The sequence below is a fragment of the Haliotis cracherodii genome, unplaced genomic scaffold, assembly GCF_022045235.1.
Source record: "Haliotis cracherodii isolate W230 unplaced genomic scaffold, xgHalCrac1.p SCAF_12, whole genome shotgun sequence".
NCBI classification, from domain to species: Eukaryota; Metazoa; Mollusca; class Gastropoda; order Lepetellida; family Haliotidae; genus Haliotis; species Haliotis cracherodii.
This window is the reverse complement of record NW_027266267.1, coordinates 27,062,545-27,081,918: the sequence shown is the minus strand read 5'-3', so window position 1 is coordinate 27,081,918 and position 19,374 is coordinate 27,062,545. Positions and strand designations below refer to the sequence as shown.

The window sequence follows — 19,374 nt, the reverse complement described above, 5'->3', positions numbered from 1 at the left end:
GAAATTGATTCTAGTCAGATTGTTTATAATGTCCTTGTTTTGTTATATGGATATTAATGAGCGTCGAAATATACGAATAAAATGTGTCTGCAGCAGTGATAATTCGTAATAATATTTAGCCAGAATCATAACAGCATGAAAATGGTTTCAAGCTAAAGAGCTTAAATGTTCTTGGTTTGTTGGCTTATATATGGAACTTAATGCGCATGTAACATTTACTCTGTCTCAACCACAACAGCAAACAGACTCCTGCCACAGCGATCGCACCTGTCGGAATGCAAACACAAGGTCAGAGTTTTGCCAGTGTATATTATTAGTACACAAATGTCCAACAGAGAAAAGATAAATGGTCACGCCAGACAACAAAAGGTTCCATGCTTGATGTTAGAGCTGACTAATATATATCCCAGGATTATTTTCTAATGTACTTACTTTATATATTTCTGTATATGTGCAGGCGATGAGTACGAAATTCCGGTGGACAGGAATCCCTACGATGCCCTTCAGACTGAAGCTGCTGACATTCCCAACACGTATGAGAAGATACGAACATACCAGAATGTGTGAAATGGGGAGGCAGCCAAGAACAGCTACCGCGTGACATTCCGATGCAATGTCGACGCTGATTGGACATTTGCTCAGACATGAAAATTCATCGCGAGGATTTTTTTGTTTGGAAAATATCAAACGAGTCTTAGTTAATCTGTATTTGCCGAGCCTTTGGCGAGGTTCATATTTCACATTGTAACAAACACGAGTCATGAATTACATTTATAATTCTCACATTATTCAAGAAATAAATGCATCAAAACTAACATCGGAAACTTGTCGAAATCTTACGTACAGATCGTGCGTAGTGCTACATATTTTCTATTGCCGTGTGAGGTTACTGTGAACCAAACAAACAACCTCTCAACTCCTTCATGGCATATTCCTTCGCTGAGAAAAAATCTTCCTCGCATTATTTTAAGCAAAATGCTTTAACAGAGTTTTGCAGAATAATTGAAACTTTGATAACGGTAACAACAACGAGTCTGTGTCATTTGATTACATACTCTTCAAAAAAAGAAACGCAAAGCCAGATTTGTGTGAGGTAGTAAATTACACATTTACGAGGCACCGTACAAGGTATTGAGCCAAACTGTTTTGAGAGAACTTGGTGATTGTAGTCATCTCAGTTATCGGTAAATAGGAACAGTTCAAGGTGAAGGTCATCTACCGTCAAAAACGCGTATATCCCCCGTTGGAATCGATAGCGGCCTGACATCTTCTGCCCATGGAAGAGAAGAGTAAACGAATCACATTCTGGAGAATGGTAGCCCACTTGGTCTGCAACGCAAAAGCCAACTGCTGCAACGTCTTGGGTTGTGGTTGACGTCGGCGTAGCCGTCTATCCAATTCATCCCACAGGTGCTCTATCGGGGTCAAATCCGGGGATCTGGAGGGCCAGGGGACAACATCAACGTTGTTGTTGTGTAGACAGGCTCGTTGGTGTATCGTTGAGCGGTAAGATTGCCCTGGATATGGACCAAACCTGCCCTGAGATGATGAGAGATCATAACGCTACCCCAACCCAACCTGTCCACTTCCTGTTCGCAGTTTCCGGCGTAACGTTCTCCCCGACGTCTGTAGGTCCGTGCTCTTCCATCCCCTCGACGGAGGAGAAATCTTGATTCGTCGCTGAACCAGACATCTCTCCATCGCAGTTGAGGCCATACCCTGTGTTGACGACACCAATGCAGTCGTTGTTGACGATGTTGTCGACTCAATATGACGCGTCGAACAGGAAGACCTGCTGCTCTTCAACGGTTTCGTACGGTCGGGTCGGAGATTTTGCGCAGTCCGGGTATTTCGAATGCGGTTGAGGTGGTTGTGGTCGTCCTTTCACGTAGGTGGCGCAGTCGGATGTAGCGATCTTGGACGGGGGTGGTTACTCTTGGTCGTTCCGACCTTGGCCGATCACGTGTTGACCCATGCTGTTGAAACCGATCCTATAGCCTTGTGATGGTGCTGGGCGCTACATTGAAAACCCAGGATACTGCTGATCGGGAGTCCTCTGCCTGCAAGCGGCCTATGGCGTTGTTTCCATGCACTTCTGATTAATAGATGAGAGGGCGTACAAGGGAAGGGCAGTGTCATGAGCGTCGATTCACACAAAATACCAGAGTGTTCTTTTGTGAGTCGAACCAATCTAATATCTCTTAAATAAGAGTAATTCTTCATATATTAACCTACGTGTATGGTGTTCGCGTTTCTTTTGTCGGTGACTACATATTTTACCTAAATATAAACATTACCTCAATAAGCTTATTCTTGCGTGAAGAATGGGCCAAGTTGTGGCCCTGAAACGTCATTACAAAGAACATAGACATTGTTAACCATGTTTCGTGTTTCGACCATTTGATATTCTGGGTGTGCGGCAGAGGGTGGTGGGTGGTGGGTGTTTGGGACTAGCATTTTGCATGGAGACGATATTTTTCAGCTACGGCTGCAAAAAGCCAGATATTTGATTAATCCACAGCGTTCTCTCTTTTTATAGGATCTTGTTTTATATAGTACCATGGCCGCGTTAGTGACCGTATATATCTTGCCGCTAACTTTGGCGTTACAAGCCCCTGTGGTTTAACCAAAACATTTAGCCAAAATATTGTATTTAAACAATTTCTTTTATTTTTTCAACAGTCTGAAGCATAATTATTATTTTCAAGAATTGTCTGTGACAATTTATTTTTTTCGATAAAATCCCAGTTGGGCAATCCTATGATGTCGCAATGTCCAGGATGTAATTTAATGAAATTGCTTCATTCCCCACGACGTACATATGGATGTCATGGCCACGTTACTTGGGGCGGCACGACACAGGGGAGTGCTGCGCAGAGGAGGGAAGGCGGGTGTTCAGTGAGTGATGTTGAGAACGTAGGTGAGAGAGAGTTTTTAATGAGGGAGTGTAGGGAGTGCAGTGAGCGAGTTGGGTTTAACACCTCTAACAGTATTCCAGTTACATCACGGCGTGTCAGCTTAATGTGGGAGGAAAGCCCGAGGTGGTGCAGGTCTCAGACTTCACTTTGGTGACGAGCACGGGAATGGTGCTGACAAACCTAGGAACATAATCGGGGCAAACCGAACCCACGATGATAGGTTTCTGTCGTGCCCAAGAAATGCAACTCTGCACAGGGAATTCCTGCGCCTTAGACGACTGGACCGCTCGTGCCTCCAGAATGTATAGATTAGATATCGTTCTTGAGAGCGTAGATGATATAGCATTCTTGTAGATCGAGGCATGGACGTTAACTGACTATAAAAGTCCACTTTCCACCCTTGCCGAACTATGCTTGAGTTATACTTTGGTTGGACCAACGAGTCAAAGCATAGTCCAATCAAAATCGCGTAACGACATCGGCATCCGGTTCGTAATCTGCCGTGCAGATTTCGAGCCATTGCACAATTTGCAAAGCATGTGTACCCAGACACCCATATGGTCTCTATTGTACCGTAAATATACATATTCCAAATCTTTTAATGTTTGTTATGAAGGTGATCAGCTGATTTGATGCACTTCGCGAAGTAAGACACGTTTAATTTAAAAAAAACCCTTGATTATCGATCAGATGGTCTTGACTAGATGCCACCATTTTGTTTGAGAGGTGAAATCTGATTGGTCCATAGGAGGGACATAGAAGGGACACAACTCGTAATAGTTTCTGGTGGCGCTACGATCGAGTCCAGATATCACAGCCTAGTTCGACAAGGGTGGAAACTGGACTTTGAAAGTCAGTTAACTCCTTTGCCTTGGGAAGAGGATGTAGATAAGATAAAGCCCCCAGGGAGTTTACATGAAACAGCGTTCTTGAGAGTAGATGAAAGAAGTGTAGATGAGAGAGAATGTAGGTGAGAGACAAAAAAGAGTGTTTCTTTGATTTTGTTGAGAGTAAAATGACAAGGTATGATGAAGAGAGTTTGGATGACTTGAGAGAGCAGAGATGATAAGAGTAGATACTGTTTTAAGAGACACTATCAAAATAAAAAATGTCAATTTTTTAACTTTTATTCATCTCATATACATTTCTTTACACAGTTTTAACACAATTCTGTACAAATCTTTAAATAAAAATATATAATGCTCAGACTTCATCACACAAGGCAGGAATAGGACTCAATGCTGTCTTATCTCATCACTAGAACACAAGATTTTCTCTGTTTCAATTTTCGAACAACAAAATAAAGGTATAGATCCTGGCATAAATGGAGTCTGTTCTGTTCTAGCAGTGTCATGATTTGTTAACCTTACCTACACTCTAGTGACATACTCTGGCTGGAATATATAGCATCTTCATCAGCAGTGAATATCACAGTGTCAATATCAAACCTCTGCCGTATTACACAAACTTGTAAATATCAATGTCCTGACTTATATCTGGCTTACATAACATGGACGGTTTTGTAGCACATTTATGAATCATAACACAGTACTAGATAGTATCTGGGTTTGTGTTCGACTGGTTTAAACACTTACTGATGGCTTGGGACTTGGGGATAGTAAGTGAGTGAGTGAGTTGGGTTTAATGCCGCTTTTAACAGTATTCCAGTTATATCACCACGTGTCAGCTTAATGTGGGAGGAAAGCCCAAAGTAATGCATGTCTCAGACGTTTACAACTTCATTGAAACCCACAAGCACAGGTATGGTGCTGACAAACCTAGAAACATAATCGGGGCGAACCGGGATTCGAACCAACAATCATAGGTTTCAGAGATGTTTCTGTAGTGAGTCATATCACAGTGGGCCAGTTGGATGTAAGGAAAGACCGAAGAGATGCAGGTCTCAGATGTTTACTACTTTGGTAAAACCCATGTGGACGGGTAGGGTGGTGCTGACAAATCTAGAAACATAATCATAATCATAGGGATGCAACTGAGGGATGCACAGTGAACTGCACCACCTCAGACGACTGTCATGGTTCTACATGTTCACAAAATACTACATACTGCACAAACACATGTACTACACTAACATCACAGTGTTGATGGTTACAAAACCGGACAAATATCAGAATTCAATTGAAGTATTTCAAACATCATAAAGTTTCAGCTGTGAAATGATATCGAAATGGCCCCATGAATGTAAAACTGATTAGGTAATGACATGCATAACACCACACTCAGCAGTATTGAGCTATGTGACAGCAGCCTGCTAATTATCGAGGCTGGACCAGACAATCAAATGAACAATATTACGAACAGCATCACCCCCATTGGAGTACCACAACATCCAATCGTCCAAGTCACCAAGCCTGACCATCAGATCAATTTAGTCACCTCTAAAGATCAGCAAAAATTACATAGAATTATGTAATTTGAATTCACAGATTTGCCACCAAGCTCAGAGACAAATGGGGGAGCAAAAATCACTCTACAATTCCATTTTCATCGTAAATTATTGTGGGGACAGTGTTTTCAAGATAGGTCAGGTGACGTGTGACACTAAGGCACCCAGGAATCTTATATACACCATCTGGGTAATGTCATTAATGTCAGACAGAAAACATACAAAATTGTTAACCATAATAAGTACCCTGCTCAACTTTTGCTAAGGACCACACCTTTAACTAATGATGACTATTTTGGTCCTGAGCGGTGATTATGCCGTTTTAAGTATCACGGTGGGGGGACACCAGAATTTGGTTTCACATATTGTACCAATGTTGGGAATTGAACCTGGGTCTTCGATGTGATGGGCGCATGCTTTAACCACCATGCTATCACACCTTAGTAAATTATTGTGATAAAAAAATAGCATTCATGTTTTACATAGAAAATCGCAAATCTTACTGAAGGATTTCGATGTTCTTGGTACCTTTCGTTGCTCTGTTATAAAACTCAGTGATGCAAGACAAAAAAATAATTTAATATACACCACTCAAAACAAGTTAAGGAACAGCCACAAGTAGAAGGCTGTGTGTTGCAATACCCACCAGCCATGACAGATCAACATTTGCTGATACACAGCTGTATGGTGTGGGCCAATTTGGTAGTCGCAGAGCCAATACAGACTTGGCTTACCAATGAGAGTGTGTCATCTTTCGCAAATCGAAAACAAAAGTATTCTAGCCCCTTCCCAAGAATATCAAACTGCAGGCTCCTAACAGGGTGTAAGGGAGCTGTGATTATTTTTCACCAGATATAATCACAACCATATAACAACAAAATAGATAAATATATTAATATATCAGTCAACATTATGTACAGAACGGAGCTATCACAGCACTTTGTTAAATTTCAATGAAACTGAAAATGCTTTAAATCAACATTTTCTAAAATATAAGTACAAAGTCATATCACTAATTGCTACAATTCACATTGTTGTTTCCAAAAGAGCATTCAGTATATAAGGAGAATATAAAATATCTTCTCCACAGATCCTTTGGACAAACGTATATAAATTCAGTAAAACTTCTTCTACATTTGGACGGAAATGTGACTCGCTAAAATAATTTTCTATTCTACATCATCAAGTAAAGAATATAATACATCAAAGGTGTTGAATATTGACAGAAACACTTTCAAAACATAATTTTATGTATATGAAGTATATCCATTGATGTTAAAAAAATCAACAACTTATGCAGCAGGTCTTTTTGGTATTGAAACAACATCTGTAAGTGAAAATCTGCCATGCCCAACAAAGAAGACCACATAAGGTAAACTTTCTAATCAATAGAATAATCAAAAGTCAATAAGTACTGAGGCTCTCAGAATGAGTGAGCAAAGCATTTAGAACAGCATATTTGATTATTGTATCTTAGAAACAAAGTTAAACAGCCAGTTCCGAATGTAAATAATAAAAGCAGAGCACAATGGCATCTACCGGTATACACAAAAGGGAGCAGCATCGACATAATATTTATGTTCTTTGTAGGTGAAAATCAACCTATCCTAATTAAGGTGGTACAGAAATAAGCTGAATTGGTTTAGGCAGCTCATTGGTTCCGTGCACCTTCATTTAGATGTGCAACGTTTGAAAGATCGGATTTTAATTAGTAATTTCTTTAAATATTTTTCATAGCGTTTCAGTATATAGAGCAACATCATAAGCGTATAACCAGAGGTGCCTACCCTATGTATGCCCTATTAGTAAAATCGGGCTCAAATAGGAGTAATTGTTATTTTTTTGTTTCTAATTTATATAGCTTTCTGCCATTGTGAGCAACAAAACCGCCACACTAAGTAGTACCCAGAGCATATGTCATTAACATTCGGAGTACTGTTCATGTATTTTCACATACTTGCTCAATAGTTATTTGATAGAAATTGGAACCAAACAAATATATTTTAATATAATATTAATTACAAGCTCCCTTCAACATACTTCCAGACAGGAGATCATGTTAATATAAAAGCAAATTAAATGCAATGCGACAATGAAGCTACTGAAGGTATGATGTTTTACAAATTCATTTTTCTGTAATACTTGATTTTTAGTTTAAAAATCGTAATGATTAAGGCAAAATCTTAATGGCAGACACCTCTGTAAAACAAAATACTTCAGCAAAAGCTCTTCCTGCTGTGTATATACATTTCATACAAAGCACCATACGTGTATATCTGGCTACAATCATTTGCATATTATGTTCCTGAAGAGGATATTGGAATATATATATATTTTGATTAAGTGGTGACTAATTATTGTCCAAATCTTCGTTGATAGCATGAATTATTCGTGAAGAGAATTTCTTTGAAGAATACGAGATTAATGGTTACAAGTTTTTTACTTCCAGAATACTGAGACTGTTGTCCTCACAACTACTTCTGAAGTCAACTGCAAACATCTAAAATATATCTGTTCAGTACATGTCCTATATTTACAGATGAAACAGGGTTGAATGTATCACAAATATGCAGTTATAAATAATATCAATCACAAATACTTCACACAAATAAATAACACCAGGTGAGAAGAAGCTTGATAAATATCTTCCATTCATATGTGAACCCACAAGCATGGAAAACCAAGGATCATAATCTGAGGTTCGAACCCATGTCCACCACATTTTGTCAAGGAACGCAATTCTGTGCAGTGAAGTGATTGTGAGTCACCAAACCAAAACTTACCAAATTATAAAAAAGGTCTCGGAAATATTCTATATCATAATGCTGTCATCAATCCAATGGTGAACACCCAAGCAGAAGGGCATCATAATATCTTAATACTGAGCATGATGTTTGTTTAAAAATAGTAATGTTTCGTTTGAGTATCTATTTCAAGAAACTAAATCCTTTCCTGCAACATTTTATCTGTAATCTCCATCCTCATCATCAGCATCTGAGACTTGTATTTTACTGACGAACTCTTCCGGCGGAACATCGTTTAGTGTCGGCCTTTTTTTGTTGAATGCGCTCGGGGGCCGGAGGACGACACTGCCGTACGTGGTCGGAGCTTTGGCCCCCCCGGCGCGGAGGCGGCTCGGGAGGGGTGGGAGGGACTTTGGGGCGACTGCGCTTGGGTCTTCGTCTTTGACTTTTTTGACTTTCGGTCTTTTTTCTTGCCTTGTTTCTTTGGGGGCGGAGTTGGCGATGAAGATCTGCTTCTTAGTGACTCTGAAAATGTACATGTTTATCGTCTTAGAAGTCATCTACATGTCTTACATACGACCATTTGATATCCTGGTGGGACGTGGGCATAGAATGTTAAGGAGAGGAAGTAAAAGAATAATATATCCATGTGTCTTTCGCTGTAAAAAATTGCTTAAGATGCTGAATGTTAAAAAATATAATATGTTGTGGAACGAAACAAAATTATCTTAAAGAACCAACAAAAGACAATGGGATTAATTTTCAGCATTTAACATGGTTGGTTCCATATAGCATACAGATCTTAGTTAGAAATTGTATGAAATAGATTTCGAGATTCGATGTCCGACATAATTGACAAGTAATTTTCAACAGATACTTTACAAATTAATTATATGGTGTGATGTTCTCAGTTGTTTACTGTGATGTTATTTTGATGGCCAGGATGTTTCTTCTTCTTCTTTTTTTACAATGATTCAGTTTGGACAGTGGTAATTTAAATCAAAGAACTCCATGGATACTCCAAAATCAGTTTTATGATATTCACATTCTCCAACCTTCAGCACAGCATGCTAAAACTTACCATATTCTGACAAACATAAATCTAGCAAATATTGTAATTCAAAATGATACATTTTGGCAAATATCTCAGATATACTGATGGATTGAAATAAGGAAATGGCTAGAAAGGCCAGAATGCTTGATGACATGTATTCATCACAAAGATAACAACAATTTAACATAAAACATCCAATATAAAAACATAGATGTGACTTGATCTGTTGATGTGAAACATTTTAGCATTCACATTGCAGTGAACATTCATTTCTGTGTTCTGTTAATTTATTCCATCAGTATATTGTGTGGAGTTTTCTTGTATCAGGCTGTGAAACGACAGAAACCAGGAAACTTCATGCTCTGTGAAGACATCGATCTCAGTGTCCTGTTTCACAATGATGCAGAATTGTGCCTCTCAATTAGCCTTGATGTGCCCATAAAATCATGCTACTGAATCAATCTGTGTTTCACAGACACCCAGTGCCCTTAAATCATGCTACTGAATCAATTCATGTTCACAGACACCTAGTGCCCCCAAATCATGCTACTGAATCAATTCATGTTCACAGACACCTAGTACCCCCAAATCATGCTACTGAATCAATTCATGTTCACAGACACCTATTGTCCCCAAATCATGCTACTGAATCAATTCATGTTCACAGACACCTAGTGCCCCCAAATCATGCTACTGAATCAATTCATGTTCACAGACACCTAGTGCCCCTAAATCATGCTACTGAATCAATCTGTGTTTCACAGACATCTTGTGCCCATATTATCATGCTTTGAATCATACTGTGTCTGGTTTGTTGCACTGTGATCTCATAAAGAAAGTAAAGCATCTCCGTAGTGCTGTGATCAAGACATGACTTTAAGTGAAATAATGCCCCTTCAAACAATCCACTTGACACTCATTCCAAAGAGACACGGTGCAGAAGACCTACCACCGCCATCAGTCTCCACAACTGTGGCCCACGTCTCCTCCTCCAACATGGCCACCGTGTTGGGAGAAGGGACGGGCTCAGTACTCTCTTCCGCGGAATCTGTCGTCTGATGGGTTTGATACGTCATATTGTCCGAATCAGACAGTGCACCCTCCTCATTTTGTAACAATTCCGTTTGAGAGTTAATCAAATTTTGATCGGTATAAGAAATCTCATCATTCTGTGAGCGAGTCGACATGCGACTGAGATTTGATGGAGAAGCTCGACCAAACTGGGTCGAACTTGGAGCAACACCGTTTTGTTCATAGTTTGGCGATAGCCCGTTATATTCTAATGCCTTGTTAATGAGGCTATCACTGCCATGAGGAGATAACTCCTTCACTTCGTCAATAGGAGGCATGGGCGTTACGGCCCGATATTCCCCGCTTGTCAGGTCTTTGGTTGATATTTTGGAATCACTGGACAAATGAGCATTCTGGACATTTTTTTGTTTAGACGTCGGAGACCTATCCACCAGAGAGATGACAGCAGAGAAGGAAAGGGAAAGAGCAGAAATGATTAATGATCTTATCAAATTGTTATCTTTCAGCTTTCTAACCATCAAAAAAGCACAGGTTCCTTGAACACCTGTTATGCATGTGGCCATTATGCATAAGTATTAGTGATGCATGTCTAATTTTCCTCAAGTGAGTAAGTATCATTTACAGCTCCTATCAAAATATTCCGGCAATAAAAGCTGAGGTCACGATAAATGTGCCTCACATATTGTATCCATGTTGGGAGTGGCAAGCAAACACTTTAACCATGAGGCCCCTTCACTCAGATAATAAAATAAGGCCTTGCAGAACTCACGGATGTCAATGAGGTCGGAACCAGCCTTTAAAGAAAGTTGTAATGTTGCATCTTCCTACAATGTCCGATTGTTTGCTTGTTGTTTAACCCCACACCCAGCAATATTTCAGCTATATGGACAACAAATTTGATGATGATGATGATGATGATGATGATGATGATGATGATGATGTAGATGATGAAAGATATCGAAATTTGCCTGGGGCCAGTTCTACCCAAGAATCCCCACTGGGTCAAATGTACATAATACTTACGTTCCATTCAGCTTCTCTTCAAAGATGGGCACCTGCACGGAGATGTTGGTCTGAACGCTTCCATCCTCCGACCCTGTCTCACTGACTAGAGCCTGCTTGTCTGTCTTCTCCGCTCGGTAGTCGCCCATCTTGTAGCTGACAAACTTCATGTTGGTCTCACCAAACCTGGGATATTTACAGAGAATAGCTGTGAAGACATTCATGTTGGTCTCACCAAACCTGGGATAGTTACAGTGAACAGCTGTGAAGACATTCGCATTGGTCAAGGATATTTAGAGTGAATAGCAGTGAAGACATTCATGTTGGTCTCACCAAACCTGGGATAGTTACAGTGAATAGCTGTGAAGACATTCGCATTGGTCAAGGATATTTAGAGTGAATAGCTGTGAAGACATTCATGTTGGTCTCACCAAACCTGGGAAGGCTTTCAGCTACAGAATCATGTTTGAATATTCGCGACTACCACCAAGATCTGCACCCGAGGCGGCTCCATTCAGGCTCACCCCCCAAACTTCTACTCTAAATTCTGTACAACAAGTACGGTCTACTATATGGCTCTGTTGGTCACAATAGCCTACCTGTCCACGTAGTGCCACTGTGAGGCTCCCTCCGGCACGACCTTGGTCACCAGACATGGGCCTGCAACACATGTTAACAACAGTTGATCACTGACTGGTTGGTGTCCATCATAATGACAAGTCAATCATATCTACATACAGTTCAAGATACGTAATGGCAGAGGTTTGATCGAACCTTGCACTGGAGCAGTACAAGAGCCAGGAGTCCGGACAGCTCAGTGTCCGAGGTCACTTGAGGGGCCGTCGGGTAGCCTTGTGGTTAAAGCGTTCACTCGTCACGCCGAAGACCCGGGTTCGATTCCCAACATGGGTACAATGTGTGAAGCCCATTTCTGGTCCAGTCCAGTTACCACCCTTGCAGAACTAGGCTTGAGCTATGACGCAAGGGAGGCAAGGGAGTTAACGGACTCTAACAGTCCAGTTACCACCCTTTCAGAACTAGGCTTGAGCTATGACACAAGGGAGGCAAGGGAGTTAACGGACTCTAACAGTCCAGTTACCACCCTTGCAGAACTAGGCTTGAACTATGACACAAGGGAGGCAAGGGAGTTAACGGACTCTAACAGTCCAGTTACCACACTTGCAGAACTAGGCTTGAGCTATGATGCAAGGGAGGCAAGGGCGTTAACGGACTGTAACAGTCCAGTTACCACACCTGCAGAACTAGGCTGGAATTTTTGGCTCAATTGTACCTCACGAAGTGCTTCAAATCACTTGAGCACCTTGATTAAAAACATGAAAAGATATGCAAAATAATTGTCGACACTCAGCTGGTGGTGCACATGCTCTGCAATCTTTCAGTCGACGTAAATCTACATGTTGAAATCCATGTTGTTTATGATCTGGATTTCTATGTATAGACTTGTTGATCCAGCCAAAATCTAACTCCAGAATTCCAGCCTAGTGCGGCAAGGGTGGTAACTGGACTTTTATAGTCAGTTAATACCCTTGCCTCGGGAAGATGTGTCATTCCTAACTGTGACATAATTCCATAGTCCTACTTATAAATAGTTATAAGTGAGAAACAACAATGCAGTGAAGATATGTGACAATTCATTACGGTTGTGTGGTCAAAGATCAAGTACAGACATGGAATGGGGATTAGTTAGCCTAATTGTGATGACATTTCAGAATAAGCTAACTTCCAAGAATATTTAAGAGTAATATCAAAGTGCATTCCTGGAAGAATTCTATGTAAGTTGTGTTTGTTGGGTTACCGAAGACCAATTCTAACCCAGATCTTCATGCCTCGCTATGTAAGTGAGCCCTATGTTACACAGCACATATCTCAACAGTTTTACATAATGGCAACTGAAAGCCTCTGATAATGTGTATTCTACACTGGTACTGGTGTTCTACACTGGCACCAGTATTCTACACTGGCACCGGTATTCTACACTGGCACCGGTATTCTACACTGGCACCGGTATTCTACACTGGCACCGGTATTCTACACTGGTACCGGTATTCTACACTGGCACCGGTATTCTACACTGGCACCGGTATTCTACACTGGCACTGGTATTCTAAACTGGTATCAGTATTCTACACTGGCACCGGTATTCTACACTGGTACCGGTATTCTACACTGGCACCGGTATTCTACACTGGTACCGGTATTCTACACTGGTACCGGTATTCTACACTGGTACCGGTATTCTACCCTGGTACCGGTATTCTACACTGGTATCGGTATTCTACACTGGTACCGGTATTCTACACTGGTACCGGTATTCTACACTGGTACTGGACATTTCTAGGATAATTGGCATCTCAAATTAGTAATTTTCCACCTCTATGAGACGGAGCAGTTTAACATCACCTTAACTATTTTATATTCTCGGGCTGGGCACTGGAAGTTTATTAAAACATTCCATACTCAGAGTATCATGTTTATTTTATATGCTTACCCTTCATTACATATTGCACATTGCTCTTGGTATAAGAAAAATGTGCACTCTGTAATGCAAGATAAATTAACAATAAACAAATTGTCCCCTAAACTGCATGAGAAAAATAATTATTCTTCAGACTTTTGAAAAATATAATACATTGTTGTATGATATATTTTTGACATACAACATACAAAATCCCAGCTGGCCCACATCCCAGGGAACATCAAATGGTCGGTCCTTTAGAAATTGGTGAAAGTGTAGCATGGTGAAAGTGTAGCAACTGTGTGTTCTAAATTAAGGGACGTCCTGCGGTCTTTGAGTATTTATCCAGTATTTGAATCTAGGGACCTCTTCAGGCTTGGAACCTTGACATGATGACAAGAGCCCCTGAATTGTGAAGACTTTAAAGAGCCGATAGTGTTGTCGTTTACTTACAGCATCTTTCGATGACCCCTCTGCAGCAGCAGCAGACGATGAGGATGACGAGGAGGATGAGGAGCAGGATGATGACGATGATGATGACAATCAGCGTCCAGTCCATGTCCCCACCTGTACTTGCCCCTGTGTCTGTGAAGCAGAGTGAGTGAGTGAGTGAGTGTTGTTCAACCACATCACATAGAATTATAAAGGATCAAATATGGACCATGCCAAAAGCGGCAATTATCAACATAGATAGTCTCACGTGAGGACAAATGGGGACTAACATCGCATTTATTGCAACATGTTCATGCGCATGTGAGCATGTGCTCTTGTACTAGTCCATACAAATGTCAGTTATATATTGCTAGCCCACTGAGATACCATGCCACAGTTTCACATGGATACCCCCCTCAGACATACCGACTCTGAGCCTACCAGTCGAAGTTTTATCCCCTTCATGGCTAGCACCAGGCAGGGCAACAACAAGGATGTACCATCTTTTATAAAAGTCTATTGTTTTAACGTGGCTGGGAGTCCAGCCATCCACCTTCTGTTCTTTGGGCAGACGCTCTATCCACAAGACCGCAGAGGCAGTCTTGTCTAGTCACACCTAGTGACAACACAATCCTTATTTGTTTGTATCCCATGCATGTTGTAAGAGCAGATAACATTTTCTGACATGGAAATGAAACAATGTCTGCACATCAAAGTCCCCCATGCTACATGTCATGCTGACTCACCTCCAAACATGATCAGGGAAAATCTGGGATTTGAACCCAGCCATAATGGTTTCTAGCATGTCTAGGGTACATCACTATGCACAGCAAATTGTGGCTCACTAGATGAGTAGACCACCCATGCCCACTATATATTTGTACCAGAGATCTGATTGGTTCACATGATCTTGATATTATACTATGTATCACGCCTGGGGGGGAAATAAATTTAACAGCGGGAGAATAAATCCCTTATACCCCCCCACAAAGAAGTCAGGCTGCACATGGACTTCTGAGAGGCAGAATACATCCCTTATACCCCGCCACAAACAAGACAGGCTGCACATGGACTTCTGAGAGGCAGGATAAATCCCTTATACCCCGCCACAAAGAAGTCAGGCTGCACATGGACTTCTGAGAGGCAGAATACATCCCTTATACCCCGCCACAAACAAATCAGGCTGCACATGGACTTCTGAGAGGCAGGATAAATCCCTTATACCCCGCCACAAAGAAGTCAGGCTGCACATGGACTTCTGAGAGGCAGAATACATCCCTTATACCCCGCCACAAAAAAGTCAGGCTGCACATGGACTTCTGAGAGGCAGAATAAATCCCTTATACCCTGCTTTGAAGCATAAGCCACACACTATTTCCGAGTCAATGAAAGTCACATGCCATAGCACAATGTCATAGTAAAACATGTCGGTAAGATATATTTGTTGTAGCAGGATCAATCTTGGTTTTATGTGGTTTTAAGCATCCCTCGTTAGGTTTAATACCACGAGCTGGAGGTGTACCCTGAGTGATAACTGAAATTTATTAAAACACAAGTAATTACAGAGTACAATAAAGCTGGGAACAGGCCATGTTTGATGTACTTACTTGGTGGTGATGATGTGGTCGTTACGCCAACAAAGTCATCTGAAAATACAACATATAGCATCTTTACTTACAGAACACAGCAACAGAAGTATACTGATTGAACAGCACAGATGTTACCTTCAATACAGGCTCAAGTGCTCATGATAACTGTAATGTGTATACTGACGCTACTTGTCAGTATACCTAGTAACAATAACATCAAATAGAACACTGTCACAGTCATTACTAATATGCATTGTATTGCTGTACTCAACGCAGTTTTACACAATGTGTTGTCGCAATGTTAGCAGGGCAGCTCTAGCTTGTTTGTTTGTTGTTTAACGCATCACTCAGCAGCAGCTATTCTGTATCCAGTGAAACCCTGTATCTTGCCACCAGAAGATGCTGAGAGATCAATATAATATCAAGGCGGCATGAATGAAAAGTAGGTAGCTGTTCGGGTATTCATTAATCAATTGTCCGTAGTACGCTCAAATCGGCCAGCATCTTATATAAGCTTCAGAGGGCCAATACAGGATTTGAGCAGCCAATACGAGTTTGCTGAGCCAATATGGCTTTTGCATGTGATTGCATCCCTTACACTGCAATCACAACAAGGCCATAAGACTGACACAGCCAGGGATCAAACCCCAGACCTTCAGCTCTCTGGTAGGACGCTCTACCACAAGACCATGGAGGCAGTCCTTAATGTATCATGACCAAAACTTCCAAGTGTAAGAAAGACAAAAAGTTAGTCGTCAGCCATTTGAACATGTCTGCTAACTTCCATACGAACATTTCATAGGTTTCAGCAACTGTCAAATTTGACATTTCCAGTGGGCTCCTACCTCCTCTTGTGTGCATGCACCCAACAACACACAATACATGCAGGTGTTTGCATGCCACAGTCAGAATGTATGTGCACTATGATGGGCATAACATGCAGCCTAAACTAAAGTTTTGCAATATGCTCCAACTTTAAAATGTTGCAAACAGTAACATTACCTAAATACATATAAAGTAAAATTATTAATATAAAAAGATATTATATATTATAAAAGATTATTTGTCCAAAGTCACTTGAGTGTAGAACCAGTATTGTATGTATATCTTCTATAGCACCCAAACAACACCCCCAGCTCTTGTAGAAATAAGATGGGGTTGAATGTTGCCTTGTACCTATCCAGCAGACCATGCCCCAGTTTGGTTAGAGTATATTGATTCCCAAGTGACCAGTCCTTGTGTTATCCCCTTAATGCCTAGCGCTAGGCAGGGAAGCAACAAGTTCCATCCTTTAACGATGTGGCTAGGTACCACCAAAGTTCCGCTATCTGGGTAGACGCTCTATCCACTAGACCACAGAGGTGGTCTCTCAGCCCGAGTAAGCTTCTAAGCTTGTAGCTACACCTTTTGACTTGAATCAACAAAACAACAAAGTTAAGACACTTGTCTTCTTCTGGGTTGGGTTTAAGACCGCTTTGAACAGTTATATCACGGCATGTCAGCTTAATGCGGGAGGAAATCCTAACAAGATGCATCGTACATTTACCACTTTGGTGAAACCCACAAGCACCGCTATGGTTCTCACAAATCTAGAAACATAACCGGGTCAAACCGTAATTCAAACAAGTCACATGCGGATCATTCAACTTGGAACAGGCACCCCAGTTTGTGAGACTTAAACATGCAGCCATGCTGAGAGACGTCACCCCACTTTGTGTATCACATCTTCCAGAGTTACCTGACTATTAAAGTCCAGTTTCCACCCTTGCAGAACTAGGCTGGAATTTCATGGCTATTACGAGTTAAGCCAGGCTTTTTTTAATTTTAGGATTACAGATTTTTCAGCCCAAAGTATATAAATAAAAAAAATTTAAAAAGCCAGATGCATTTTTTTTAATGCAGAATGCCTCTGGCATACTTTACGAACTATTCTGTGCTAAAAAAACCCGCCATTTGTAACAATAAAAATTCTACCACTTACAACACAGACAATATAGTCAAGGGTGGCTATTCATGTTTGGCTACGAGATCAACAAAGATCGATTATGTATCTCTTTACTAGTTTACAATGGTAAATTCATATGTTTTTTTATTAAAAGGTGATGATAACAAATAAAATAACTGACTACGTGGCTATTGGCGGGGAAAAAAATATGGAATTCTCATTTTTTTGTTACATTTTCTCCAAAATCACATTCGGCTGGTCTGTAATACCCAAAATATAAAACACCTGGCCTTTATGTCCCTTCTAAGTCCCTCCTATTAACCATTCAGATTCTATCTCTAACATCACTTGCAATTGCTTCAAACAAAATGGCAGTGGCCTTTCAAGATGCCTTGATTGATAATCAAGATCTTTATTGTAATAAAATGGGTCTTTCCCTGCGAAGTGCATCAAATTACTTGAGCACCTTGATTAAAAACATGAAAAGATAAGGAAGAAATATCAATGGACACCCAGTTGATGGTAAACATGCTTTGCAAATCCTGCAGTTGAATGAAGTCTGCACGTTGAAAGCATGTTGCTTACGAACCAGATGTCTAATTGTGATTGGACCATGCATAGACTGGTTAGTCCTGCCAAAATATAATTCCAACATAGTTCAGCAAGGGTGGAAACTTGACTTTTATAGCCTCAGGAAGATGGTGTATCGATACTCAGCCATTTTGTACAACCAGTCCCTACATGCCCCACAACACAGAGTACCATACAAACCTGAAGTGGTCTGATAAACTGAAAATATATTTAATATCTTTAACATATCGTTTTGACACATTTTGTAATTGCATCACGAAATTGGTCTCATCCTCTTTATAAAAAGCAATAGTAGACATCCTTTTTATGTCAATTGTGACTTTGGCTGCAATGCATCAATCCTTGAACTGAACTTAGTTGAACAATGTTAAGTACCATATCTAGCACCCTGGTCCAATAAGCACACCTGACCAACTTCAGGCCTAATTGTAAATATTGTTCTTGTAAGCGCTGAACATTTTAAAGATGCTCCTGCAGAAAACATACCGAGTAGAAGAGGAAAATAACTGCCCAGTAACTATTGTCAAAATTCTTTAAGTTTCTTTATTTTTCAACTAAATTTGTTTGATTTTCGATCTATAAAAATATATTTAACTTGTGTATGACTTTAATAAGCAACCCCTTTAATCATTTTCCTAAGCGTCCAGAGTTCTTGTTACAGTGACTATGGTATGTGCAGTGTACTCACTTCCGCACTGTGTGACTGAGTCTGACCCCACAGCCTCCGTGGTGAGCCCCAGCCCACACGGCTCACAGTAGAAGGTCCCCGGGCCTGGCTGGTAGAACCCCAGTCCACACTGCTGACACTGCCCCACAGTCAGGTTGTAGAAGTTGCCGGTCGAACACGTCACTAGAAGCAGAGTGAACATAGGTTTGTTTGTTTGTTGATGTGGTACTCAGCAATATTCCTTCTATACGACAGCAGTCTGTAAATAATCATACCTGGACCAGACAATCCAGTGACTGATATCATGAGCACCGATCCACTGAGCAACTGGGATACAATGACATGCATGGACCAAGTCAGCAAGCCTGACCACCTGATCCCATTAGTCGCAAGAACAAGTAGCTTTTTACGACAAGCATAGGTTGCTGAAGACCTATTCTAACCTGGATATAGTGAACATTGAGGTTAATAAAGCCATCTAGAGAGTCGTCATGAGAACTGACATGTTTTAAATAGT

General features: G+C 40.8%; 1 protein-coding gene and 1 pseudogene across 1 annotated transcript in view; one reads left to right on the top strand and one right to left on the bottom strand.

Annotated features, from left to right (window-relative positions):
- The window catches only part of LOC139458311 (uncharacterized), a 39,266-nt pseudogene extending 38,460 nt beyond the window's left edge, over positions 1–806 (top strand).
- Positions 807–7,607: 6,801 nt separating this feature from the next.
- The window catches only part of LOC139457247 (uncharacterized), a 119,463-nt gene continuing 107,696 nt past the window's right edge, over positions 7,608–19,374 (bottom strand). The window contains exons 55-61 of the mRNA XM_071238658.1: positions 18,879–19,040; positions 18,371–18,388; positions 15,673–15,711; positions 14,087–14,218; positions 11,757–11,817; positions 11,179–11,343; positions 7,608–8,594 (exon numbers count right to left, since the gene is read on the bottom strand). Coding sequence (XP_071094759.1) covers positions 8,288–8,594; positions 11,179–11,343; positions 11,757–11,817; positions 14,087–14,218; positions 15,673–15,711; positions 18,371–18,388; positions 18,879–19,040 — 884 coding nt within the window. The 3' untranslated portion in view covers positions 7,608–8,287. The remainder of the gene's footprint in view (positions 8,595–11,178; positions 11,344–11,756; positions 11,818–14,086; positions 14,219–15,672; positions 15,712–18,370; positions 18,389–18,878; positions 19,041–19,374) is intronic.